We start from the raw sequence: 26,292 nt of genomic DNA, 5'->3' as shown, positions 1-26,292 counted from the left end.
GGAGGAGGACGACGAAGAGGAGGAGGAGGAGCGGCGGCAGCCGCAGCCCCGGGACCCCGAGGCCGACCAAGGTGAGGGGCGGCCGGACCCCGGACCCCGTCTCCAGCTCCGTCCCCCGGGAGACCGAGGCCCGCGCGCGCGCCCGCCGCCGGAGCTGCAGCCGGGAGGGGGAGTGGAGCCTCCCGGCCCAAAGAGGGAACGCACCGGCCCCCTCCCCCTCCCTCCTTAAATCCCCGAGCCCTCGGGGTTCAAATCCCGGCTCCGCCAGTTGTCAGCTGTGGGACTTTGGGAAAGTCACTTCGCTTCTCTGGGCCTCAGTTCGCTCATCTGGAAAATGAGGATAATAATAATAATAATGATGGCATTTATTAAGCGCTTACTATGTGCAAAGCACTGTTCTAAGCGCTGGGGAGGTTACAAGGTGATCAGGTAGTCGGTCCCACGGGGGGCTCACAGTCTTAATCCCCATTTTACAGATGAGGGAACTGAGGCACAGAGAAGTGAAGTGACTTGCCCAAAGTCACACAGCTGACAATTGGCGGAGCCGGGATTTGAACCCATGACCTCTGACTCCAAAGCCCGGGCTCTTTCCACTGAGCCACGAAGCCTGGGAGCCCCCCATGGGACAACCTGATTACCTTGTACCCCCCAGCGCTTAGAACAGTGCTTTGCACACGGTAAGTGCTTAATAAATGCCCCTGCACATCGTTCCCCCTCCATCCGGCCGAGCCTAGGCCCCACTCCCCTCTCCGGACCCTTCCCGGCACATGGCTTGGATCGCTTCAGCCTGATCCCGCTTCTCTCTCGTCATCGTAATAATGTTGGTATTTGTTAAGCGCTTACTATGTGCGAAGCACTGTTCTAAGCGCTGGGGTGATTACAAGGTGATCAGGTTGTCCCACTGTTGTCCCACAGTCTTCATCCCCATTTTACAGATGAGGGAACTGAGGCCCAGTGAAGTGACTCGCCCAAAGCCGCACAGCTGACGAGTGGCAGAGCCGGGATTTGAACCCACGACCTCTGACTCCAAAGCCCGGGCCCTTTCCACTGAGCCACGGTATTTATTGAGCGTTTACTGCGTGCGGAGCACTGGACTAAGCGCTTAGGGAAGTCGGCAACATATTGAGACGGTCCCTACCCAACAACGGGCACTTGCATCCGGTTTCTTTCCTTGCCTCTGAAAGCATCTCCTATCCCATTATAAGCGCTTAGTACAGTGCTCTGCACATAGTAAGCGCTCAATAAATACGATTGATTGATAAGCCCTCCTTCGCTCTCTTTTCCCCCTCTCCCCAATAATAATAATAATGGCATTTGTTAAGCGCTTACTATGTGCCAAGCACTGTTCTAAGGGCGGGGAAGTTAGAAGGTAATCAGGTTGTCCCACGTGGGGCTCACAGTCTTCATCCCCATTTTACAGATGAGGAAACTGAGCCCACTAGACTGGGAGCCCGCTGTTGGGTAGGGACCGTCTCTATATGTTGCCAGCTTGTACTTCCCAACCGCTTAGTACAGTGCTCTGCAAACAGCGCTCAAAACATACGATTGAATGAATGAACTGAGGCCCAGGGAAGTGAAGCGACTTGCCCAAAGTCACCCAGCTGACAAGCGGCGGATCCGGGATTAGAACCCACGACCTCCGACTCCCAAGCCCGGGCTCTTTCCACGGAGCCACGAACTCCTCATCCATTCCTTATCCATCCAGGCCGGGCTTTTCGATCTATGCCTTCCCTCTTACACCCTCCCCACCCCCGCCTTATCAAACAGTTCACTCATTCATTTAATCGTACTTATTGAGCGCTTACTGTGTGCGGATTATTGAGCGCTTACAATGTGCAGAGCACTGTACTCAGCTCCTGGGAGAGGGCATTTTGACAGTACTAGACGACCTGTCGAACAAATCATGGTGTCATTAAGCGCTTACAATTTGCTAAGCACTAAGGGTAGCATGTAAGGCTCACAGTCTTAATTCCCATTTTACAGGTGAGGGAACTGAGGCACAGAGCAGTGAAGTGACTTGCCTACAGTCACACAGCTGACAAGTGGCGGAGTCAGGATTAGAGCCTCCGACTCCCAAGCCTGGGCTCTTTCCACTGAGCCACACTGTACGTCTTGCCAGGTCCGCCGCTTGCCTGCCATGTGTCTGTAGATCATCGTCAATCGTACTGAGCGCTTACTATGTGCAGAGCACCGTGCTAAGCGCTTAGTACACTGTAGATACGTTTGTACGTATTGATTACTCGATTTACTTCATTTGTACCTATTCATTCTAATTATTTTATTTTCTTAATATGTTTTGTTGGCCTTCCCAAGCGCTTACAACAGTGCTCAGCACACAGTAAGCGCTCAGGAAATTCGATTGATTGATTGATTCTCCTGAGAAGCAGCCATAGGAACTTAGAGTCCAGAGGACGAGCTTATAGCCTAAAAAACACACTGGTATTATCTTTGGACTGCTGTTTCACTCCCCACCGCCCAAAAGATGATGGTTTATCCTCCTGTGGCCTTCTCCCCCGCCTTATCGCTGTTGATGTGGAGGCTGTAGTCCTGGGTTGGGCGGGAATTCCTCCTGAACCTCAAGTCAAGGCTCACTCTGAATACATTTAGATCCTAAAATCTATCGGCTTAGAGCTTTCTCCCCCCTCCTCCCCATCCCCGAAGGCTCCTCCTCCTCTTTTCCGTGTGTCTCCTCTTGTGAAAGCCGTGGATGCATTAGCCCGCCTCCTCATACCAAGGGTTTAAATGGCCAGGCGTTTGCTTTGTCATATAGATGCTCTCTGACCCGGCAGCCGCTTCCTCCGCACACGGGAATCATGGCAAGGGTTATTACAGGTAACCGGGTTATTACAGGTAACAGCCCTCTGTCTGAGAGATGCAGCTTGGGGAGCCTTTCTGGTTAGGTTGTACCTCGGGGCCCCGTTTTTCTTTTTAATCTGTGTAAGCTCCGACCTCGCTGTGCCCAGGCAAACCACTAATATTTTGAGCCCTGCAAATAACACTTCCTCTTCACCATCCGGCAACCAGACCGCCTCTGAATCGGAGGCTCTCCAAAGGGAGGCGATCCGATGTTTCTGTGGCCGACCTGGCCTTCCCAAGCGCATGGTACAGTGGTGAGCGCTCAATAAATACGATCGAATGAATGTTTATCCCGGACGCAAGGTCAGCGCGGAGGGGCAGGGGCTGTCGCGAGAATGGAAAGAGGAGGAGGAAGATGTTGAGCGGAAGCAGCGTGGCTCAGTGGAAAGAGCCCGGGCTTTGGAGTCGGAGGTCTTGGGTTCAAATCCCGGCTCTGCCACTTGTCAGCTGTGTGACTTTGGGCAAGTCATTTCACTTCTCTGGGCCTTAGTTTCCCCCATCTGTAAAATGGGGATGAAGACTGTGAGCCCCCCGTGGGACAATCTCATCACCTTGTAACCTCCCCAGCGCTTAAAACAGTGCTTTGCACTTAGTAAGCGCGTAATAAATGCTATTAAAAAAAACCAACTTGTACATTTAATCTGCAAAGACCGTGGCAAGTCGACTCATCAAAGTATTTCTGATGGGCTTACTATGTGCAGAGCACCGTACCAAGCCCCAGGGAGAATGCAGTTCGACAGTATTAGACGATCTGTTCCCTGCCCAGAAGAATGATATTGATGGTATTCGTTAAGCAAATACCTAAACTCCGGTCCGCTCTGCCGAAAGGTTGGCTGGACAAGATTAGCTCCCCATTTTGAGTGCCAGCGGAGGGCTGGGCCCTAACAGAGATAAACCCGTCCGGGCTTTACATCTCTTCGGTCAAGTAATTGGACCGCGAAAGTTTCTGGCGCCATTCCATGGAGGGTCAACCACTGATTTCCCCGCTAGACCCTGATTAACTGGTTGTCTCTGGGACCTTGAGATCTTCCGTTCTGAGGCTCCTTAGCGCGGGGCAGCTGAAAGGTCTAAACGAGGATGGAAGCCCCTCTGTCTTGGTTTTTCCTGGTGCCGGCTGCCGTCTGAGTCCCATCGATCAGGGCTGAGCCGCCGCCGGGCACCGAGGGCACTCGCAGGTGGGCCGGGAAAACCCTCCGAAGTTCTGACCCAGCTGCGGCACGGGCTGCTGCCGAGACTTGCTGGGAGACGTGACTTGTAAACTCTGTGACGGCTAGCGGACGGGGGCAATGGGTCGGACCCCAGGGCCTCTGGAGGGCCCTTCAGGTGGTGTGGGCAGGGGGCTAGCTACTCTGAGCCATCACTCAGAATCTCAGAATCTCCTCAAAAATCTCCAATGGCTACCAATCAATCTGCGCATCAGGCAGAAACTCCTCACCCTGGGCTTCCAGGCTGTCCATCCCCTCGCCCCCTCCTACCTCACCTCCTTTCTCTCCTTCTCCAGCCCAGCCCTCACCCTCCGCTCCTCTGCCGCTAATTTCCTCACCGTGCCTCGTTCTCTCCTGTCCCGCTGTCGACCCCCAGCCCACGTCCTCCCCCGGGCCTGGAATGCCCCCAATCCCTCTGCCCATCCGCCAAGCTAGCTCTCTTCCTCCCTTCAAGGCCCTACTGAGAGCTCACCTCCTCCAGGAGGCCTTCCCACACTGAGCCCCTTCCTTCCTCTCCCCCTCGTCCCCCTCTCCATCCCCCCCATCTTGCCCCCTTCCCTTCCCCACAGCACCTGTATACATGTATGTATGTTTGTACATATTTATTACTCTATTTATTTTACCTGTACGTATCTATTCTATTTATTTTATTTTGTTAGTATGTTTGGTTTTGTTCTCTGTCTCCCCCTTTTAGACTGTGAGCCCACTGTTGGGTAGGGACTGTCTCTAGATGTTGCCAACTTGGACTTCCCAAGTGCTTAGTCCAGTGCTAATAATAATAATAATAATAATAATAATAATAATAATAATAATGGCATTTATTAAGCACTTACTATGTGCAAGGCACTGTTCTAAGCGCTGGGGGCATACAAGGTGATCAGGTTGTCCCACGGGGGGCTCACAATCTTCATCCCCATTTTACAGATGAGGTAATTGAGGCCCAGAGAAGTGAAGTGACTTGCCCAAAGTCACACAGCTGACAAGTGGCGGAGCCAGGATTCGAACCCATGACCTCTGGCTCCAAAGTCTGTGCTCTTTCCACTGAGCCACGCTGCTTCTAGTTCTGGAATGCCCTCCCTCTGCCCATCCGCCAAACTAGCTCTGTGCTCTGCACACAGTAAGCGCTCAATAAATACGATTGATTGATTGATTGATCACTCCCCCCCCAGCCCCGACCTCCCGTCCTTTGCCACGCTTGCGTTGCTGGGTTTCATCCCGTCCTTCCGTTTTTAGAGAACGACATGGCGGAGCAGGTGGCCCTGAGTCGGTTACAAGTATGTGGGATCCTGAGGGAAGAGCTGTACCAGGGCGATGCCTTCCACCAGTCCGACACCCACGTCTTCATCATCATGGGGGCATCGGTGAGTACGTCGCGACGTGGTCTTACCATTCCCCCCCCACCCCGCTTTCCAACCTCTCTCCATCATCATCATCATCATCAATCGTATTTATTGAGCGCTTGCTATGTGCAGAGCACTGGACTAAGCGCTTGGGAAGTACAAATTGGCAACATCTAGAGACGGTCCCTACCCAACAGCGGGCTCACAGTCTAAAAGGGGGAGACAGAGAACAAAACCAAACATACTAACAAAATAAAATAAATAGAATAGAGATGTACAAGTAAAATAAAATAAGTAAATTAATAGAGTAATAAATATATACAAACATATATACAGGACTTGGGCAACAAGATTACTTCTCTCCCACCGCTGAGTTGTTTGGCTTTCGATGAGTCACCTTTAATGTGGCGTTCATGGTCCCTTTCCTCTTTCTGTCTTTGAGGGAGGTAATGAGGGTGAGTGAGGCTGTGTCTAGGAGAAGCAGCGTGGCTCGATGGAAAGAGCCTTTGCTTGGGAGTCAGAGGTCATGGGTTCTAATCCCGGCTCCGCCGCTTGCCAGCTCTGTGACTTTGGGCAAGTCACTTCACTTCTCTGGGCCTCAGTTACCTCATCTGTAGAATGGATATTCAGACTGTGGGACAACCTGATCACCTTGTATCCCCCCAGCGCTTAGAGCGGTGCTTCGCACATAGGAAGCGCTTAACAAATACCATCATTATTGTTAGATGGCGGTTAGTCTTTTAGACTGTGAGCCCACTTTTAGACTGTGAGCCCACTGTTGGGTAGGGACTGTCTCTATATGTTGCCAATTTGTACTTCCCAAGCGCTTAGTACAGTGCTCTGCACATAGTAAGCGCTCAATAAATACGATTGATGATGATGGCAGAAGGATTATATTATGGCAACGCACACCTCTAGCCTTAACGCCTTTGTTTGGAGAACTGAATGTGGTCCAGAAAGCCAAATAACCTGCTGGGTATTGATTGTTAATCCACTGTATTTGTGATATTTTACTACTACTAATAATAATAATGGCATTTATAAAGCGCTTACTATGTGCAAAGCACTGTTCTAAGCACTGGGGTAGATACAAGGTAATCGGGTTGTCCCACATGGGACTTACAGTTTTAATCCCCATTTTACAGATGAGGGAACTAAGGCACAGAGAAGTGAAGTGACTTGCCCGAAGTCACACAGCTGACAGTTGGCGGAGCCGGGATTTGAACCCATGCCCTCTGACTCCAAAGCCCGGGCTCTTTCCACTGAGCCACGCTGCTTCTCAAAACACTGTTCTAAGCACTGGGGTAGATACAAGGTGATCAGGTTGTCCCACAGAGGGCTCCCAGTCTTAATCCCAGTTTTACAGATGAGGTAACTGAGGCACAGAGAAGTTAAGTGACTTGCCTAAAGTTACACAGCTGACAACTGGCAGAGCCGGGATTTGAACCCATGACCTCTGACTCCAAAGCCCGGGCTCTTTCCACTGAGCCATGCTACTTGACACTCTCTTACTAGGAGAGAAAGGAGCCACAGGGTTGATCAAAGAAGGCAGTATGGCTAAGTGATGAGATTGGGGGATGGACGGAGTCCGAAGCTCCGGGTTCTAATCCAGTCATAGCCACTAACTTGCTTGTGACCCTGGGCACATCGCATACCCTATCTGGACCTCAGTTTCCTCATCTGTGAAGCTTTGGGGGAAGATTCCTCCTCTTCTTACCTCTTGTATTTTGAGCACCATCTGGGACAAGGATTAGGTCTGAGCTCCTCCAGCGCTTAGCACAGTGTAAGTGCTTAATAAATACCGTAATAAAGATGATTCCCCTCTATTCAGCGATGGATACCCTGGCAGAAAAGGAGAATTGCAAACTGAATTCAAAGCCAACGATCTGTACGGTGCGGTGCGGGAGCTTTTCTATTTTATGCAAAAGAACAAGAAGTCTATAAAGTACTTTCCAAGCCTTTCATGTTTTTGAGAGAGGGCGAAAATAGGCAAGGAAAACGGTGGTATTAAGTGCTTACTGTGTGCAGAGCACTGTAGTAAGCATTTGGGAGAGTACAACGCAAGTTGGTAGACACGTTCCCTGACCGCAGCAAGCTTACAATCTACAGTAAATGGGGAAAGGAGGGAGAGAACACATAAGGGGAGGTGGAGAGAGGGTCAGGAAGGTGTCGAAGTATTGGAAGGAAGGTTGGTTTTCACTCTGTCTCCAGGGGATGGAAGTCTTAGTCTCCATTGTCCTTCTGCTCCCTCTCCATCCCCCACCACCAATTCACCCACTTCTAGCTTCTTTGCTGAGGGGATGGGCCCATTGAACACCCGTGTGTTATACTCTTGTTGGCTTCAAACGAGTTCCCTCAGAAGGGGCCTGTGGTGGAGCAACGTATGTTGCCAACTTGTACTTCCCAAGCGCTTAGTACAGTGCTCTGCACACAGTAAGCGCTCAATAAATACAATTGATGTTGATGATGATGAAGCGACCATGTGGCTCTTTCTAGAGCTGTCGCCAGGCTCGGCTCCTGTCCTGCATGAAGTTTGGACATTGAGAGGGGAGTATTTCCCAGAGGAGGCGTCCTGACTGCTCCGGAGGCGGAGGAGGAAAGGGCTCCTTCCAGGAGCAGCGAGCCGGGAGGGGGCCGGAGTCAAGAGGAGGCCGGTCTGTGACTCAGGCTACCTGAGGGGTGGAAGCAGCTCAGCCGGAACCATCCTCTCTTCCCGAGGGCGACGAGAGCTCAGTGACACCGGAGTTCCGGAAGAATGCGGAGAAGCTCAGCCCTAACGGGAATGGCCTGTCCTTTCAGAAACGGGCAGATAACATCGCCGGCCGCTCCGGTCTGAGCTTCGGTGGCTCTGCCCTTGTGCAGCCTTGTGACTTCCACCTTCGGGGCTCTAGCCGGGGGGCAAAGGACCGGGGTGGGGGGACTTCTGAGGAAGGGTTGGGGGTGGTCCCGGAGTCACCCCGGGTACTGGGAACACAGCCATACGGCCGATCACAAAATGTCCTCTCCCACCAGGGACACTCAGTGTGAGCCCACTGTTGGGTAGGGACTGTCTCTATATATTGCCAACTTGTACTTCCCAAGCGCTTAGTACAGTGCTCTGCACTCAGTAAGCGCTCAATAAATATGATTGATTGATTGAGTGGTGTGAGGTGGAACTGGCCCACTGTTCCCTGGCCCCTGAGCTAATAATAGTGGTATTAAGTGCTTACTATATACCAGGCACTGTACTAAGCACTGGGGTGGTTCCCAGCAAATCAGGTTGGACACAGTCCCTGTCCCTCCAGGGGCTCACGGTCTCAATCCCCATTTTACAGACGAGGCTATCTGAGGCACAGAGAAGTGAAGTGGCTTGCCCAAGGTCACACAGCAGACCCACCAGTGCCTCTTGCTCCATTGCAGCCCGGTGGGGTTGGGCAACCTCGCTTTGGAAAGCGGGTTGCAGAAATCAGCTGAATCACCCCTGGGGCTTTATTGTTTTTATGTTGTTGTGGTTTTTTTTAAGCCTTGAAAAAGGAACTTGAAGGGCAAGTTGGGGAACTAGAGAGGGTGTGTCACACTCACAGTGAGGGAGAAGTAGCTGTCCCGGGACAAACATCAGCCTCCTGCTATGTGATCTCCACCCTCACCCCCCAACCCCCCGTTTTCCTGGGGTGGACGGCCCCCTCCCCGGTCTCAAGGAAGCAGCCCCCATTAGGTCGCTTCAGCAGAAACAACACTTAAGGGAGTTCAACTTCATAACAGTGCTCTGCACATAGTAAGCGCTCAATAAATACGATTGATGATCATCATCATCATCATCAATCGTATTTATTGAGCGCTTACTATGCGCAGAGCACTGTACTAAGCGCTTGGGAAGTACAAATTGGCAACATCTAGAGACAGTCCCTACCCAACAGTGGGCTCACAGTCTAAAAGGGGGAGACAGAGAACAAAACCAAACATACTAGAAAAATAAAATAAATAGAATAGATATGTACAAGTTAAATAAATAGAGTAATAAACATGTACAAACATATATACAGGTATATACATATATATACATGTTTGTATATACAAACATATATACAGATTGATTGGAGAAGCAGCGTGGCTCAGTGGAAAGAGTCCGGGCTTTGGAGTCAGAAGTCATGGGTTCAAATCCCGGCTCGGCCCCTTGTCAGCTGTGTGACTTTGGGCAAGTCACCTCACCTCTCTGGGCCTCAGTTCCCTCATCTGTAAAATAAACCAGGCTCCTTCCCGATTGCACCCGGGTGGTTTACATGTGTCCCAGCTACTTGAGCTCTCCTTCCTCCTCCGACATCGTCAGTCGTATTTATTGAGCGCTTACTGTGTGCAGAGCACTGTACTGAGCGCTTGGGAAGTACAAGTTGGCAACATATAGAGACAGTCCCTACCCAATCGTGGGCTCACAGTCTAAAAGACAGGCAGGGCCAACGCTCCTTCGATTTTTATTTTCTGACAAGAAAGAAGCAGCAGCATCTGGTGGGAGTAGCTCAGACCCTGTAGCGACCTGTTGGAAGTACAGTTTCCTCTCCTGTGAAAGGAGAATAATACCACCTTCCCCAGTTCAGGGGAATGATAGGGAAATTCTAGGGGTGTCGTGATAGGGGACTGGGAAACCTTTAAAAAGAAGAGAGCAAGACACAGCTTCGGTACTCTCCCTGTCAGCGAGCAGTGGTTTCCCGACTCTCCGGCCAATTCTCACACAGGAGGAATGATAACCGTGGCACTTACTGGGTGCCGAGCACTGTACTGAGCCCCGGGAAAGAGTTGATGTAAATAGATCGGACACAGAGCCGTCTCACGCGGGGATCACATTCTAAGCAGGTGGCAGAACGGGTCATTTAATCCCCATCTTACAGATGAGGGCACCGAGGCACAGTTCCCTGCCCTCCTGGGATTTTGTAGCAGAGGATTTTTCTAAAACGGTGTAAGTCTGAGGGAGACCATTTTACTGAGTGTGACACTCGGCAGTCATTTCCTGCATCCCGCCTCACCCCAGCCGGTCTTTGTGGCGGAAGTTACAGATCTTATGTGACTTGCCCAGCCGTTTTACATAATGTGATGAAAACATCTTCTTCCCCTTATTCCGGGGGTGTTTCTCCACTCCCCTTCCTCTTCTCCATCCCCACTCGGCTCTTGGTCCACTGCCCCAGGCTGAATCGGTCAGCAAGTGGGGAGGGGAAAAGAGGGATGGCTCTTTGACTGCCCGGAAACCAGAAGTCATCAAGCTTCGGATTTTTATATTTTTTTTTCCAACTCCCTGGGAACCAGGACTGTCGGGAATATGTGTTGCTTGTGTAACTCTTCAATGACTTAAACTTAGCTGATAATATATCTGCTATGTCATCCTGACGGTGCTCACACACCCTAAAGAACCAGAGCCCACGCCACCCTCTGAAGGATTGAGAAGTCTCTGCAAGCCTCTTTTTTATTTACTTTATACAACCAATGCCCTTACATAAACCAGGCGAGATGGAGCGCTCCAACCTTTCTCCCGTCTCTGTAAGGTGCCGGGATGCCAGAGTGGGAGGGAAAAGCCAGTGTTTGAGAAGGGAGCTGGCTCCCTGCCCCGTCCCCACCCGGGAAGTAGTTGAGTTCAACAGAATCACGGTCGCCTGATCCCAACACGTTTTAGCAGTGGGGAAGCGGAAGCAAACCATCGATGATCGTGATGGCTTCAGGCCCCTCCCTCCCCACCCTGCTTCACCCTCGACCCTCTTCCCCGGCTCTAAGATATCCTGGTTCTGGGGAATCCCAGCCCAGGACTTCGGATTCGGGAAGACGTTGGGATTGTGGACGGCTGTGCCTGTCTGCCGGCTTGGATGGACTCTGTTCGTTCTCCGGAATCCCTGCCTGGTTCCTCCCTGGGGGCCGAGGCTTTGGTCATGCCTTCCGCCACAGGGCGAGCACACAGGGCGATTGCCTTTAGATACAATCTTGTGGTGTGACTTAATTTTTTTTTTTTGAGGAGGGGCGGGACTTTCCCCTCCCCCTTCCCTCTACCCCCGGAAATTCTCAGTCTGGCCACCTTGGGCAAACCCCCTCACCTTCCAGCAGATCACGACTCCGTGAAGCCCCGGAGCTGAGAGCGGGAGATGGGCCTGGCACCGTCTTTTAAGTGGAGCCTGAAGCTAGAGAGCCGCACAGGGAGGAACTCCCTTCCCTTATGGTTTTTAAGTGCTTACTATGTGCCAGGCACTGTAATAATAATAATAATGATGATGATGATGATGGCATTTATTAGCGCTTACTATGTGCAAAGCACTGTTCTAAGTGCTGGGGTGGTTACAAGGTGATCAGCTTGTCCCACATGGGGCTCAGTCTTAATCCCCATTTTACAGATGAGGTAACTGAGGCACAGAGAAGTTAAGTGACTTGCCCAAAGTCACACAGCTGACAATTGGCGGAGCCGGGGTTTGAACCCACGACCTCTGACTCCAAAGCCCGGGCTCTTTGCACTGAGCCATGCTGCTTCTCTACTAAGAGCTAGGGCAGATACAAGCTAATCAGGTTGGACACCATCTATGTCCCACATAGAGCTCACAAGTCTTCTCCCCATTTTACAGATGAGGGAACTGTGGCACAGAGAACTTCTCTGGGACTTGCCCCAGGTCACACGGCAGGCAAGCGACATAACCGGGATTCGAACCCAGATCCTTCTGACTCCGAGGCCTGTGTTGTATCCACTTGGCCACGCTGCTTCTCTAGGATTCCCCGTTCACAGAGCTTCTGCAGTTTGCAATCAATCAATCAATCAGTCGTATTTATTGAGCGCTTACTCAGGAGAATACAGTACAGTAGAAGACACAGGCCTTAGCAAGGGGGCTTCCGATTGCGGGGGCCCTGGTTGGATCATGCTGAGGTGGAGTGTGGAGAGTCACTGCTCCTAAAACCCTTCTCCCTGCACAGAAGGAATGGGGGAGGGAAATAGCAACAATAATAATGGCATTTTTAAGCACTTACTATGTGCAAAGCGCTGTTCATTCATTCAGTCGTATTTATTGAGCACTTACTGTGTGCAGAGCACTGTACTAAGCGCTTCCTAAGCGCTGGGGAGATTACAAGGTGATTAGGTTGTCCCACATGGGGCTCACAGTCTTCATCCCTATTTTCCAGATGAGGTAACTGAAGCACAGAGAAGTGAAGTGACTTGCCCAAAGTCACCCAGCTGACAATTGGTGGAACCAGGATTTGAACCCGTGACCTCTGACTCCAAAGCCCGGGCTCTTTCCACTGAGCCACGCTGCTTCTCAGGCCCTGCCCCAGGGCCTGAAGCACTTCAAAGGGAAGCAAACATGCCAGGCACCTGAAAAAGAAAGCTTTGCTCCAGCCTCTCCCTCAGCCTGCCCCAGCCCCTGGGGTCAGCAGTTAACCAGGTGCCGAGCAATTGGGGCTAGGCCTCATCTCATCCTTGACAACAAATCGTCATCAATCATCATCGATCGTATTTATTGAGCGCTTACTATGTGCAGAGCACTGTACTAAATCCCCAATCTCTAGGGAGGCAAGGGAGGACTGACACACGAGGACCACCGCCCTCCTTTCTTGAATCAGTGTTCCCTTTCCCACCCCTGAGGCGGCCCTACCCGCAGCCAGGGAGCAAGTTTTCCATACCTTTCTCCAGATAAAAACTAGTTTGTTTTGTGTTTTTTTTTTTTAAATGGTATTTAAGGGCTTACTACGGGCCAGGTACTGTACTAAGAGTACTGGGGTAGATACAAGTTAATCAGGTTGGACACAGTCCCAGTCCCGCATAGGGCTGACAGTTTTAATCCTCATTTTGCAGATGAGGTAACTGAGGCCCGGTGAAATGACTTGCCCGAGGCTAAACAGCTGACAAGTGGCGGAGTCGGGATTAGAACCCAGGTCGTTCTGACTCCTAGGTTCATGCTGTATCCACTAGCCCACACTGGTACTCGCCTTGTCTCCCTGATCCCGTAGGAACAAAATTCCCAGGAAGGGATCCCGCTGGCTGCTAGCGAGAGGGAATGAAAAGCGGTCGGTCCCGCCCAGGTCCCCTCCCCGGGTGTTGGCTGCTGTGGGTGGCCCCGGGGGGGACGGAGGAAGCAGTGTGGCTCAGTGGAAAGACCCCGGGCTTTGGAGTCAGAGGTCGTGGGTTCAAATCCCGGCTCCGCCAATTGTCAGCTGTGTGACTTTGAGCAGGTCACTTCACTTCTCTGGGCCTCAGTTACCTCATCTGTAAAATGAGGATTTAGACTGTGACCTCCCCGTGGGACAACCCGATCACCTCGTAACTTCCCCAGCGCTTAGAGCAGTGCTTTGCACATAGTAAGCGCTTAATAAATGCCGTTGTTATTATTACAGAGGAGAGGGTTTTAGATTAGCTGCCTAGCTGAGTGAACCAAGTTCAAAAGGAAAACCTCTCATGACCCTGGAGTGGGCACTGCAGCTGCTGAGGTGAAATCTGGGCCAGGGCAGTAGTCTGAACCTTGACCTGAGAGAGTTCACCTGCTAGAAAGGCACAATCCAATGGGCAAAGCCCTGGGTCGGAGTCAGGACTCCTGGGCCCTGCCCTGATTCCCACTTGGGCCGGCTGAGTGGAGAGTCAGGCTTGGAAGAGAAGCCTGGAGAGAGTGGAGAGTCAGGTTTGGAAGAGCAGCGTGGCTTAATGGAAAGAGCACAGGACTAGTAGTCCTGTCCTAGTCCTAGTCCTAGTCCTGGGGAGCAGCGTGGCTCAGTGGAGAAGAGCACGGGCTTTGGAGTCAGAGGGCATGGGTTCGAATCCCGGCTCTGCCACATGTCTGCTGTGTGACCTTGGGCAAGTCACTTCACTTCTCTGAGCCTCAGTTACCTCATCTGTAAAATGGGGATTAAGACTGTGAGCCCCATGTGGGACAACTTGATCACCTTGAATCCACTCCCAGTGCTTAGAACAGTGCTCTGCACATAGTAAGCGCTTAACAAATGCCATTATTATTATTATTTATAGTCAGAGGACCTGGGTTCTAATCCCAACACTGCGTGATGTTGAGCGTGTCACTTCCCTTCTCTGTGCCTCAATTCCCTCATCTGCAGACTGGGGATTCAAACCTGTCCTTCCTCCTACTTAAAACGGGATCCCCATAATGGGACCTGATTATCTGGTATCTACCCCAGTGCTTAGTACTGTGTTTGGCACATGGTAAGCACTTAATTGATCCCATCATCATCAAGTGCTTGACAAATACCATTATTATTATTGTTGTTGTCTAGGACTGGAAAGTGAATGGTTTTTCTTCCCTCCCATCCCTCCATTCTTTTCACCCCATCTCTCCCTTCTTCCCACAACCATCATCAGCATTTAGAACAGTGCTTTGCACATAGTAAGCGCTTAATAAATGCCATCGTTATTAGTATTATCTCTGGAAACTGGAGTGGGCATGGACTAGAGGGTTCTGATACTTGAGGCCCTTCCCCTGGAATAAGGTCTGGCAGACACCCTCCTGAGTTCGCCCCGGTCACGCTCACGGTGATCTAAGATTGAAGCCGGAGCGCTCCTGTCTTCAAATCTCAACTCCCAGATAGTCGGGCGGCTGACCCGGCTCTCTCAGCCCACCCTTCTGTGGAGGAGGAGATTTAAGTAGTTGTAGGGGTATTGTATTGAGCACCTACTGGGTGTAAAGCTCTGATACACAGGTGAGAATTAGACACGATCCCTGCCCGCCAAGAGGCTCCCAATCTAAGAAAATGGCCGGGAGAGGGAAGTGGCTAAGGTGAAAACAATGCGCAAGGTGAAGATTGAGATGAATACAAAAAAAAAAAAAAAAAAGAAGAATAAAAGAGCAGTAAGGGACTGTGGCTAGAGGAGCAGTTTCTGGACCCTCACAGCTCAAAGTCCAATTAGTAATGGCTTCAGCCACTGGAGCCGCAAACCCCTCTCCCATTCTACGTTTTGTTGTGGCCTCGTGTCGCAGGGCTAGTGAAGAAAATGGATCAGGTTTCTGCTCCACCGGATACCCACGGTCTGTAGGCGTGGCTTTCCCCAGCCCCCGCTTTTCCCCTCAGGAGCCATATCTCTTTCTGTTCCAGGGAGATTTGGCCAAGAAGAAGATCTACCCAACCATCTGGTAAGTCTCCACCTCCTGCTCCTCTCCACCATTTCCTGTTGCCCCAGCAGCGACCTCCACCTCTCACAGGGCCCTGTGGGCAATGCCCTCTCTTCCAGGTGGCTGTTCCGGGACGGGCTCCTTCCGGATGACACCTTCGTTGTGGGTTATGCCCGCTCTCGTATTACGGTGGCCGAGATCCGGAAGCAGAGTGAGCCATACTTCAAGGTGGGTAGCCCCGACTTACCCACTCGTCCCCCCGATCCCCAGCAAACCACCTAGCCAGTTCCTTCCAGGAGTCCAGGCTGAGGCAAGCCAGCCTCCTGCCCCGCTGGGTGGTCCATTCTAGGGGGGGACGGTATAAGTTCTCTCCCCTGTCCCACCAGGTTGGGGAAAATTGCAAGTAAATTTGGCCCCCCAGGTCTGGGGTGGCTCAGCTTGGCCCCCAGCTGGGTACTTTTGGCTTCCAGACGCTCAGTAAATAACATCGATGGATTGATTCTTTGAGATAGTAAAAGGTCCAAGTCTGCTGGGGTTGAGAGGAATAGGTTCTGCAGTGAGTTTTAGGGGTCCTTTCCACCACCCTTCTCTCCCCCTTTTTCCCCTCCTCCTCCATACGCACATCCAGAAACCAACAGAACCCCATACAGAATGGTAGAGAACAGTCGTCTACGTTTATTCTCTCTGGAGCTGACTTCACTCCCTGGAAACAGATTAGACGCCAAGGGAGATCCATTCCCTTTCTTAGATCTTGGTGGCTTGGGAAAACCAGAACCGACCGAGTGTCCGTCTACCTTTCTTGGTCTTCCTTCTAGAGGTGTCTACCAACTGTTATATTATACTCTTCCAAGCGCCTAGCACAGTGCGCACACAAGAAGCACTCAGTAAATACAATTGGATGATTCAGACCATGTAAACGCCTTCAAGGCATGGATCCCGATTTGGGTATATGGGTTGAAAAAAATGCCCTCCCTCCCAGTCCCTCCCCCTTCCCGTTCTTTTCCACTTGAGCAAAGCTGCCCCTGATGCAAGGACCAATAGACAGAATCCTAGGACACATTTTCACTGGGAATCAAATTCTCCCTTTCCTCCAGAACGACATCCTCCAGGCTCCCAGCCTGTCTTTCGGGATTCATTTCCGGGCCCGGGTTAGGTCACGCAGGGGCCGCAGAGCGGGAAGAAGTTGGGAATTTTGCCTGTTCCCCAGGTCACCCCGGACGAGAAGGAAAAGCTAGAGGAGTTCTTTGCTCGTAACTCTTACGTGGCGGGTCAGTATGACAACCGGGCCTCCTTCGAGCAGCTCAACAAGCACATAAACTCCCTGCACCACGGGCAGCAGGCCAACCGCCTCTTCTACCTCGCTCTGCCGCCCTCCGTCTACGAGCCCGTCACAAAGAACATCAAGGAGACCTGCATGAGTCAAGTGTAAGGACGGGAAGATGGCCTTGACCCGGGGTCCCGGAGGTCGCGGGGCCCTCCGAGGCCCCAGCGGTGTCAGGGCTCCTGGGAACGGGAGAGGGTCGAGGCCGGCTCCGGGGCGGAGAGTCCCGCGGGAAGACGGGAAGCGGCCGGTGACTCCGGGTTCTGCCTTTCCCATGCAGGGGCTGGAACCGCGTGATTGTGGAAAAGCCATTTGGGAAGGACCTGCAGAGCTCAGACAAGCTGTCCAATCACATCGCCTCGCTTTTCCAGGAGGACCAGATCTACCGGATTGACCACTATCTGGGCAAGGAGATGGTGCAGAACCTCATGGTACTCAGGTCTGTCACCCGGCCCTGGAGAAGGGAGAGGGGCCCTTGGCCCGGACGCGGGGCAAGTGATCTTGGGGCTACCCTCCTTGGGGCAGGTTGCCCGAGGGCCGTATCTCCCGTGTAGCCAGTGGAGCCGTTCAGTCAGTCAATCAATCAATCAATCATATTTATTTAGCGCTTAATGTGTGCAGAGCACTGTACTAAGCGCTTGGGAAGTACAAGTTGGCAACATATAGAGACGGTCCCTACCCAACAGTGGGCTCACAGTCTAGAAGGGGGAGACAGAGAGCAAAACAAAACATATTAACAAGATGAAATAAATAGAATAGATATGTACAAGTAAAATAGAGTAATAAATATGTGCAAACATATATACAGGTGCTGTGGGGAAGGGAGGGAGGCAAGACGGGAGGGATGGAGAGGAGGACGAGGGGGAGAGGAAGGAGGGGGCTCAGTCTGGGAAGGCCTCCTGGAGGTGGTGAGCTCCCAGTAGGGCCTTGAAGGGAGGAAGAGAGCTAGCTTGGCGGATGTGCGGAGGGAGGGCATTCCAGGCCCGGGGGATGATGTGCACTGGGGGTCGATGGCGGGACAGGTGAGAACGAGGCACAGTGAGGAGATTAGCAGCAGAGGAGCAGAGGGTGCGGGCTGGGCTGTAGACGGAGAGAAGGGAGGTGAGGTAGGAGGAGGCGAGGTGATGGACAGCCTTGAAGCCCAGGGTGAGGAGTTTCTGCCTGATGCGCAGATTGATTGGTAGCCACTGGAGATTTTTGAGGAGGGGAGTAACATGCCCAGAAAGTTTCTGGACAAAGACAATCCGGGCAGCGGCGTGAAGTATGGATTGAAGTGGGGAGAGACATGAGGATGGGAGATCGGAGAGGAGGCTGATACAGTAGTCCAGACGGGATAGGATGAGAGCTTGAACAAGCAGGGTAGCGGTTTGGATGGAGAGGAAAGGGCGGATCTTGGCAATGTTGTGGAGCTGAGACCGGCAGGTTTTGGTGACGGCTTGGATGTGAGGGGTGAACGAGAGAGCGGAGTTGAGGATGACACCAAGGTTGCGGGCTTGTGAGACGGGAAGGATGGTAGTGCCGTCAACAGTGATGGGAAAGTCAGGGAGAGGGCAGGGTTTGGGAGGGAAGACAAGGAGTTCAGTCTTGGACATGTTGAGTTTTAGGTGGCGGGCAGACTTCCAGATGGAGATGTCCTGAAGGCAGGAGGAGATGTGAGCCTGGAGGGAGGGGGAGAGAGCAGGGGCAGAGATGTAGATCTGGGTGTCATCAGCGTAGAGATGACAGTTGAAGCTGTGGGAGCGAGTGAGGTCACCAAGGGAGTGCGTGTAGATCGAGAACAGAAGGGGACCAAGAACTGAACCTTGAGGAACCCCCACAGTAAGGGGATGGGAGGGGGGAGGAGGAGCCTGCAAAAGAGACTGAGAAGAAACGACCGGAGAGATAAGAGGAGAACCAGGAGAGGACGGAGTCTGTGAAGCCAAGGTTGGATAGCGTGTTGAGGAGAAGGGGGTGGTCCACAGTGTCGAAGGCAGCTGAGAGGTCGAGGAGGATTAGGATAGGGTATGAGCCATTGGATTTGGCAAGCAGGAGGTCATTGGTGACCTTTGAGAGGGCAGTTTCCATGGAACGTAGGGGACGGAAGCCAGACTGGAGGGGGTCGAGGAGGGAGTTGGTGTTGAGGAATTCGAGGCAGCGTGTGTAGACGACTCGTTCAAGGAGTTTGGAAAGGAATGGTAGGAGGGAGATATGGCGATAACTAGAAGGTGAGGTGGGGTCAAGAGAGGGTTTTTTTAGGATGGGAGAGACATGGGCATGTTTGAAGGCAGAGGGGAAGGAACCAGTGTAGAGTGAGCGGTTGAAGATGGAAGTTAAGGAGGGGAGAAGGGACGGAGCGGGAGATTTCATGAGATGAGAGGGAATGGGGTCAGAAGCACAGGTGGCCGGAGTAGCACTTGAGAGGAGGGAGGAGAGCTCCTCTGAGGATACTGCTGGGAAGGATGGGAGAGTAGCTGAGAGTGTTGAGAGCTGGGGGGTTGGAGAAGGGGGGGAGTGACTTTGGGGAGGTCGGACCTGATGGATTTAATTTTATTAATGAAGTAGGAGACCAGATCGTTGGGGGTGAGGGAAGGAGGAGGGGGAGGAACCGGGGGCCTGAGAAGGGAGTTGAATGTACGGAAGAGCTGGCGGGGGTGATGGGCATGGGTGTCAATAAGGGAGGAGAAATAGTTTTGTCTGGCAGAAGAGAGGGCTGAGTTAAGGCAGGAAAGGATAAACTTGAAGTGAACGAGGTTGGCATGGTGTTTAGACTTTCGCCAGCAGCGTTCGGCAGCTCGAGCATAAGAGCAAAGGAGGCGGACAGTGGCAGTGATCCAGGGCTGTGGGTTAGTGGTACGAGAGCGGCGAAGGGAAAGGGGAGCGAGTGAGTCTAGCTGAGTAGAAAGGGTAGAGTTGAGAGCAGTAATCTGATCATCAAGACTGGGTAGAGAGGAGATGGAGGCGATGGATGGGGTCAAGAGAGCGGAGATCTCTGTGAGGGAGTAATATGGATTTACAGGGGAGAGGAGTGTGAGTGAGGAGTCAGGTGAGAAGATTATGATCAAAGAGAGGGATTTCAGAGTTGGTGAGGGTGGACACAGTGCAGCGGTAGGAGATGATGAGATCGAGGGTATGACCAAGTTGGTGAGTGGGCGAGGTGGGGTGGAGGAAGAGGTTGGCAGCGTCAAGGAGAGATAGAAGGCGGGCGGCAGAGGAGTCACCAGGGATATCCATGTGGATGTTGAAGTCTCCGAGGATCAGACTGGGCATGGAGAAGGAGAGAAGGAAGGTGAGGAAGGGGTCAAAATCGTTCAAGAAGTTGGAGGTGGGGCCGGGGGGCAGTAGATGACGGCTACAAGAATCTGGAGGGGGTGGGAGAGGCGAATAATGTGGGCTTCAAAGGAAGGGAAGGAAAGGGAAGGGAGAGGAGGGATAGTGCGAAAGCGACATTGGGGGGCGAAAAGGAAACCGACACCACCTCCTTTTCCGGTGAGTCTGGGGGAGTGGGAGAAGAGGAGGCTTCCATTGGAGAGAGCAGCAGAAGAGACCGTGTCGTCCAGAGACAACCATGTTTCAGTTAGGGCGAGGAGGAGCAGAGAGCTGGGAAGCGGTGTGGGGATCGAGTACCGGAGCAGAGCGGCGCCGACCGGTCGACCGCCTACCCCGCCGTCCCTCCTCCCTCACACCCCACACTTTTCCTCTCCCAGGTTCGGCAACAGGATCTTCGGGCCCATCTGGAACCGCGACAACATCGCCTGTGTGATCCTCACCTTCAAGGAGCCCTTTGGCACCGAGGGCCGCGGGGGTTATTTTGACGAATTTGGAATCATCCGGTAAGGAGAGGTACCTCCCCGGCCTGGGGCGCCCAACCCTTAGAGAGAGGCCGTCCCCTTGCGCCGAAAGGGGAAGAGAAGGGAGCGAGGTCTAGTGGAAAGAGCATGAGCCTGGGGCCCGGAGGATCCGGCTTCTAATCCCGGCTCCACCGCTTGCCTTGCTGTATAACCTTAGACAAGTCGCTTCTGTGTTCTTCAGTTTCTTCAACTGTAAGTAGGGATTAAATACCTGCTCTCTCTCCTGTGGAAACAGCGTGACTTTGTGGAAAGAGCACAGGCTTGGGAGTCACAGGTCGTGGGTTCTGATCCCGCCTCCGCCACTTATCAGCTGTGTGACTTCGGGCAAGTCACTTCTCTGCGCTTCGGTTCCCTCATCTGTAAAATGGGGATGAAGACTGTGAGCCCCAAGTGGGACAACCTGATTACTTTGTATCTATCCCAGCGCCTAGACCAGTGCTTGGCACATAGTAAGTGCTTAACAAATATCATCATCATCATCATCATTTGACTGTGAGCCCCAAGAGGAACAGGGACTGTAGCTGGCCTGATTAACTGGCATCTACCCCAGTGCTTAGAACAGTGCCTGACACACAGTAAGCGCGTAACAAATAACAAAAAAAAAGTGTTGGGAGGCCTCAGGCAGGCTGTGCCACTACCCGAGGCTATTCACGAGTGCCAGGCAAGTAGACAAAACAACTCGGGATTGGTCAGACTGAACCGGGAGCCTTAGGAAGATCTCTCTTGGCACCACTTAGTGCTGGATGTGGCCTTTTCCAACAGACTAAGGGACCGGTTTATTCTCCGGGCAGCGTACAAACAGGCACTGTGGTCAGCGGGACTGAGGGAGTGACTAAAGAAAGCAGGATTATGTGGTCTGGAGCAGCTGGCGTCTTCAGAAATAGGAAGGGCTTCTCCACTGAGAAGGGACAAGAAGCAATAATAAGCCTCTGCCAGGGTTCGGGGGGAGTTAATAGGAGTGGGCGAGAGATTGATACGGCACCCTCCCTCAGGGCACTTGCCTAGGAAATCCTCTCTGGTTGGGACCCAAGTCATACACTTTGGGCAGGCAACGTGTCTGTTATAGTGTTATACTGTACACTCCCAAGTGCTTAGTACACTGCCCTGCACACTGTAAGCGCTCAATAAATACGATTGATTGACTGACCAGAGACTGGGGTACCAGGCTGAAAGGGCTTGTTTACGGTCTTACAGCACATATACCAAGCATTCTAGGTCCGGGCGTGAGGCCAGTTGTCCATTGGAGTGAAAGAAAAGGTAACTTTAACTGGAGGAAAATCTCCTTGGGTGGTCTTTAAAGAAACAAATCTGTCTGGGATCTGAGAGGAGCCCTGCCAGAAGACGGCATAACTGGCCAGTCGACTCCTTGGGGTCCTTTTCCGCTCCGTGACCCCAAGAAAGTAGCAGCCCCTGGGAAATCTACAGCTTCCCATCTTTTCCCCTCTTCTCCCCCACCACCACCCCAGGGACGTGATGCAGAACCACCTCCTGCAGATGCTGTGCCTCGTGGCCATGGAGAAACCGGCCTCCACCAACTCGGACGATGTCCGTGATGAGAAGGTAAACCGAGGCCGGCGCGGTTGGGCGTGCCGCTTCTCCTCCCCCCCTCCACCCCCCCCCCCCCCCGCTTCCTGAAATTCCTTCCCAAAGCGTCCGGGGAATATGAGGCACTGAACTGTGTCCACATGTCTTGGAGGAGGGGCAAAGGGCCGTGGCTCAGGAGAAGTAAGAGATGACAGGTACCCAGGTTAGTGAGTGGGACCCTTTGGGAAAAGGACTGTGAAACACAGTATGTCATGACGTTGTTGCTGTAGATAAAGCCGAAGGGGACCCCTGGGGACTGAAAGCATAAGCTTCTCAGGGGGATGGAGTTGCACGTGTGGACACTGGGATGTGTGTGTGTGTGAGCCATCCCTTCCTTGCTACTTGCCCCAAAAGTTGTTTTTTTTTTTGACTGGTTTTTGACACTTCGCCTCGTGCTCCACGCCCCCCAACTCCCCGCCTCCCGCCAGAAACAGCCTACGCTGGGGGTCCATTGCCCAAGCTTCCCCTTCCTGGGCTTGGCCATCAAGGACTCCCAAACCCCCAGACCACATCACCAAGCAGTAATTCCTCTCTTCTCCCCACACGTGCCTCTCTCCAGGTCAAAGTCCTGAAGTGCATCTCAGAAGTGAAGGCGGACAAGGTGGTCCTGGGGCAGTACGTCGGGGACCCAGCTGGGCAAGGAGAGGCCAAGAAGGGCTACTTGGATGACCCCACGGTGCCCCAAGGTTCCACCACCCCCACCTTCGCCGCTGTGGTGTTATACGTGGAGAACGAGCGATGGGACGGTAGGCGCTTTGGCCGCAGGTGGTGGTCCCTGCCTTCTCCGGCAGGGCCGGGAGGCAGCCGGTCGGACAGGGGTATCATCATCATCGATCGTATTTATTGAGCGCTTACTATGTGCAGAGCACTGTACTAAGTGCTTGGGAAGTACAAATTGGCAACATAGTACAAATTGCAACATCTCAGCGGCGCTTTCTCGTTGCCCAAGTGGGCACCTCTGGAGCCCCAGCTGAACCCTCCACTGCCGGCTCCTTGGAGGGGAAGACCCCCCCCCCCTCCCCTGAACGCCATCGACGGTGTTAGGAAGCAGCTCCCCTTTTCCCTTGACGCAGGGGTCCCCTTTATCCTGCGCTGCGGCAAGGCCCTGAACGAGCGGAAGGCAGAAATTCGGCTGCAGTTCCGGGACGTGGCCGGCGACATCTTCCACAACCAGTGCAAACGGAACGAGCTGGTGATCCGCGTGCAGCCCAACGAGGCCGTCTACACCAAGATGATGACCAAGAAGCCGGGGATGTTCTTCAACCCCGAGGAGTCGGAGCTAGATCTGACCTACGGCAACAGATACAAGGTGAGGGACCCCCTCCCCTGGGCTGCTCCCCCAACTTCCTTCTTGCCCTGCCCCTCACGTCGCACCTTCACAGCCAAAGCTTCCAGGTTTTGGTGGAAATGAGAGCCCCTGTAGGGATCGAGAAGGAAAAACGATCCCCTGCCCTCTAAGTCTTGTTCTTGAGCCCCTGACTGAATCAGACAGTCAGTCAATCGTATTTATTGAGTACTTACTGTGTGCAGGGCACTGTACTAAGCACTTGGGAGAGTACAATAGAACAATAAAGAGACACGTTCCCTGCCCACAACAAGCTTTCAGTCTAGAAAGACTGACTTTCCCCTACTTCACATCCTCTCTCTTTGTCTGTCCGTCTCTCTGTCTCTCCCTCCCCCCTATCTAGGATGTGAAACTGCCAGATGCTTATGAGAGACTCATCCTGGATGTCTTCTGTGGGAGCCAGATGCATTTTGTTCGCAGGTGAGCAGCTTCTAGGCTCTAACTAACCCATTTAGGATCTTTTCCCCTTCCCCGGTCCCAGGCCGCTCCGGGACCTAGCCAGGTGTGGCAACTCCCTGGGCCTGTGGGTTTCAGGAAGGGACCAGAAAGGGGGGCCACAGGGGTGACTTCCTGGGTCTTCTCGAGAACTAAATGTGAAAATTGGCTACCTAAAGCTAGTCCGTGCAGCTACCATTCCAAGCCAGTCTCTCTTCCCTCACTCTCCCTTCCCTGTTCCTTGTTTTTTTTTCTTCCTTCGCTTTGCTTTGAAAGAGAAATGTGGCATTGAGCCCAGTGGCGGAGGTCTCTAAGGGGTTTCCTCCTCCCCAGACACAGTCTGGAGCCTTTGTTCCCCTATTACAAGCTTAGAACAAACTACATTTCCCCACCCACCTGCCTCCTTCCTTCGCTCCCTTTTCCCTCTCATTACCCGAGGCAGCGGTCGGCGGGAATCGGGCCCCTATTTGAGGTGCAGAAATCCCTTCTGTTCAGTGGAGGCAGAGCAGTTTTAAATGTGTCAGGGCAGGTGATCCTGTCATGGCCCCGCCTGCCCGGTCTTCATGGGCCCCTGCTCACAAGCGGGAGCTTTGACAAGCCACCCAACTCTGCTGAATAATAATAATAGTTATGGCATTTATTAAGCGCTTATTATTGGTACTAAGAGCTGGGGTGGATACAAGCAAATCAGGTTGGACAGTCCCTGGCCACCGTGGGGCTCACAGTTTCAATCCCCATTTTACAGATGAGGTAACTGAGGCCCAGTGACTTGCCCAAGGTCACACAGCAGACAAGTGGCAGAGTCGGGATTAGAACTCATGACCTTCTGACTCCTGGGCCCGTGCTGTATCCACAACGCCATGCTGCTTCCCATGCAGAATAACCGGGACTGGCACAGCCCACCTCGAAGTCATCCCCGAAATGGCAGCCACCCTGGCTTCCTGGCTTCGGGGCGCCTCTCCTCCCTGAATGCCCCTGAGGCCTCCTCCTTGGGGCAGGGAAGTCCCGTCTCTGATCAAGGAGCTTGGAGTCTCCCTCCTCCTACCCCTTCCCAAGTTCTGCTCCTCCCTGGCTCCCAGCCCAGCCCAGCCTCCTCCTTTCCTCTACGTCCCAACCATTGGTTTGTGCCGGGCTGAGCACCGCAGGGCCAGCGGAGTAAGTCCCCACCCCCCTCTTTCCCCTAGTGATGAGCTGCGGGAAGCCTGGCGGATATTCACCCCGCTGCTGCACAAGATTGAGAAGGAAAAGGCCAAACCCATTCCCTATCGCTACGGCAGGTAAGGATGATGCAGCCAGCCCACGGGGTTGGGCACGGAGCTGGGCACGGGACCGGGAGGTGCCGCTGAGGGGCAGCGAGAAAGCAGGCCACCAGTCTTCTGGACCGAGTGGGGCTTGGTGGATGGGGAGGGGCTCCTGAGCAAGCACGTGTGGCCACCTGGGAAACCCTGCTGCTTCAACCGCCGGTGCCCCCCGCCCCCACTTCTCGTCCTGCAGTCGCGGCCCAACTGAGGCAGACGAGCTGATGAAGAGGGTGGGATTCCAGTACGAGGGCACCTACAAGTGGGTGAACCCCCACAAGCTCTGAGCCGGGACCCGGAGGCGGCAGCCGCTCATCCCACCCGCAGCAGAAGCCAGCGGGCCTGCCTCTGCCTCTCCCTCCTCGTTTCCCTCCCTTCCTCCTCAGCCCCAAGAGATGCCTCTTCCCCCCACACACTCCATCTGCATCCAGCCGCCTGAGGGTGAGCAGACCAGACCCTAGCACCCCGTCTGGGTCCCTGCGTCACCCGTCTAACACATGCAACGCCTTCCCCAGTTACTCTGAAGGGACCACGTGGCCGGCCTCTGAAATAGGTCCTCGGCAGAGTCGAGACGAGGCAGCGGGACCAAGAGCCAGTCAGGGTGATGCTCCTCCCCGTCCCCTTCCAGCCTCTCAGGGGCCATGTCAGGGAGGGCGGCTCTGTCTGAGCGCATCAGCTGACGGGAGCGTCCGGGCCACCTCCCCACTCTGAGCCCGCCGGGCCCTCGTGTGCGGTGTGGACCCGACTGGCGACCACAGTCCAAACTGTTTACAGCACCTGGATTCCCCGTAGCCTCCCTCCCTCCCCGGCTCCACACCCTTTCCCCTTCCTAGTCTCCGTCGCCTCTCCAACCTAGGTTTCAAAAGCATTGACATTCCACAGTGATGGGCATTGAAAGTTGGCTTTATTTTCCTAAAACCTGTTTTTTTGGTTTTGGGGTGTTTTTTTAAATCCAGAAAGAGAACGTCGGACTCAAGGATTCGCTCTCTCCCGGTTGGGGCAGGCAGGTCCTGACTCCACTCACTAGCTCCT

The 26,292-nt window shown here is 53.2% G+C and overlaps 1 protein-coding gene across 3 annotated transcripts; it reads left to right on the top strand.

The window, feature by feature from the left end:
- On the top strand, window positions 1-26,198 carry G6PD (glucose-6-phosphate dehydrogenase). Of its 3 annotated transcripts, none has more exons than XM_038748261.1 (13): window positions 1-71; window positions 5,295-5,422; window positions 15,434-15,471; window positions 15,570-15,678; window positions 16,658-16,875; window positions 17,052-17,210; window positions 20,455-20,580; window positions 22,065-22,158; window positions 22,742-22,928; window positions 23,256-23,491; window positions 23,871-23,947; window positions 25,147-25,239; window positions 25,457-25,547. In XM_038748261.1, the coding sequence occupies exons 2-13, from the start codon at window positions 5,303-5,305 to the stop codon at window positions 25,545-25,547; spliced, it is 1,548 nt and encodes a 515-aa protein (XP_038604189.1). In that variant the 5' UTR covers window positions 1-71; window positions 5,295-5,302. The 3 variants fall into 3 exon arrangements, with proteins under 3 accessions (XP_038604189.1, XP_038604190.1, XP_038604188.1); XM_038748262.1 differs by lacking the exon at window positions 1-71 and adding an exon at window positions 1,028-1,057; XM_038748260.1 differs by lacking the exon at window positions 1-71 and adding an exon at window positions 2,799-2,832 and having other exon boundaries at window positions 25,457-26,198.
- Window positions 26,199-26,292: the final 94 nt, after the last annotated feature.

This window comes from Tachyglossus aculeatus, chromosome 6, assembly GCF_015852505.1.
Source record: "Tachyglossus aculeatus isolate mTacAcu1 chromosome 6, mTacAcu1.pri, whole genome shotgun sequence".
In the NCBI taxonomy this organism is placed as follows: domain Eukaryota; kingdom Metazoa; phylum Chordata; class Mammalia; order Monotremata; family Tachyglossidae; genus Tachyglossus; species Tachyglossus aculeatus.
This window is presented reverse-complemented; position numbering and strand designations above follow the sequence as displayed.

Bases quoted from the DNA above. Each gene is read 5' to 3' on its own strand.
- G6PD (XM_038748260.1), top strand. The intron at 22,929-23,255 runs GTAGGCGCTTTG...CCCTTGACGCAG, and splicing joins GGAGAACGAGCGATGGGACG to GGGTCCCCTTTATCCTGCGC. The intron at 25,240-25,456 runs GTAAGGATGATG...CTCGTCCTGCAG, and splicing joins ATTCCCTATCGCTACGGCAG to TCGCGGCCCAACTGAGGCAG.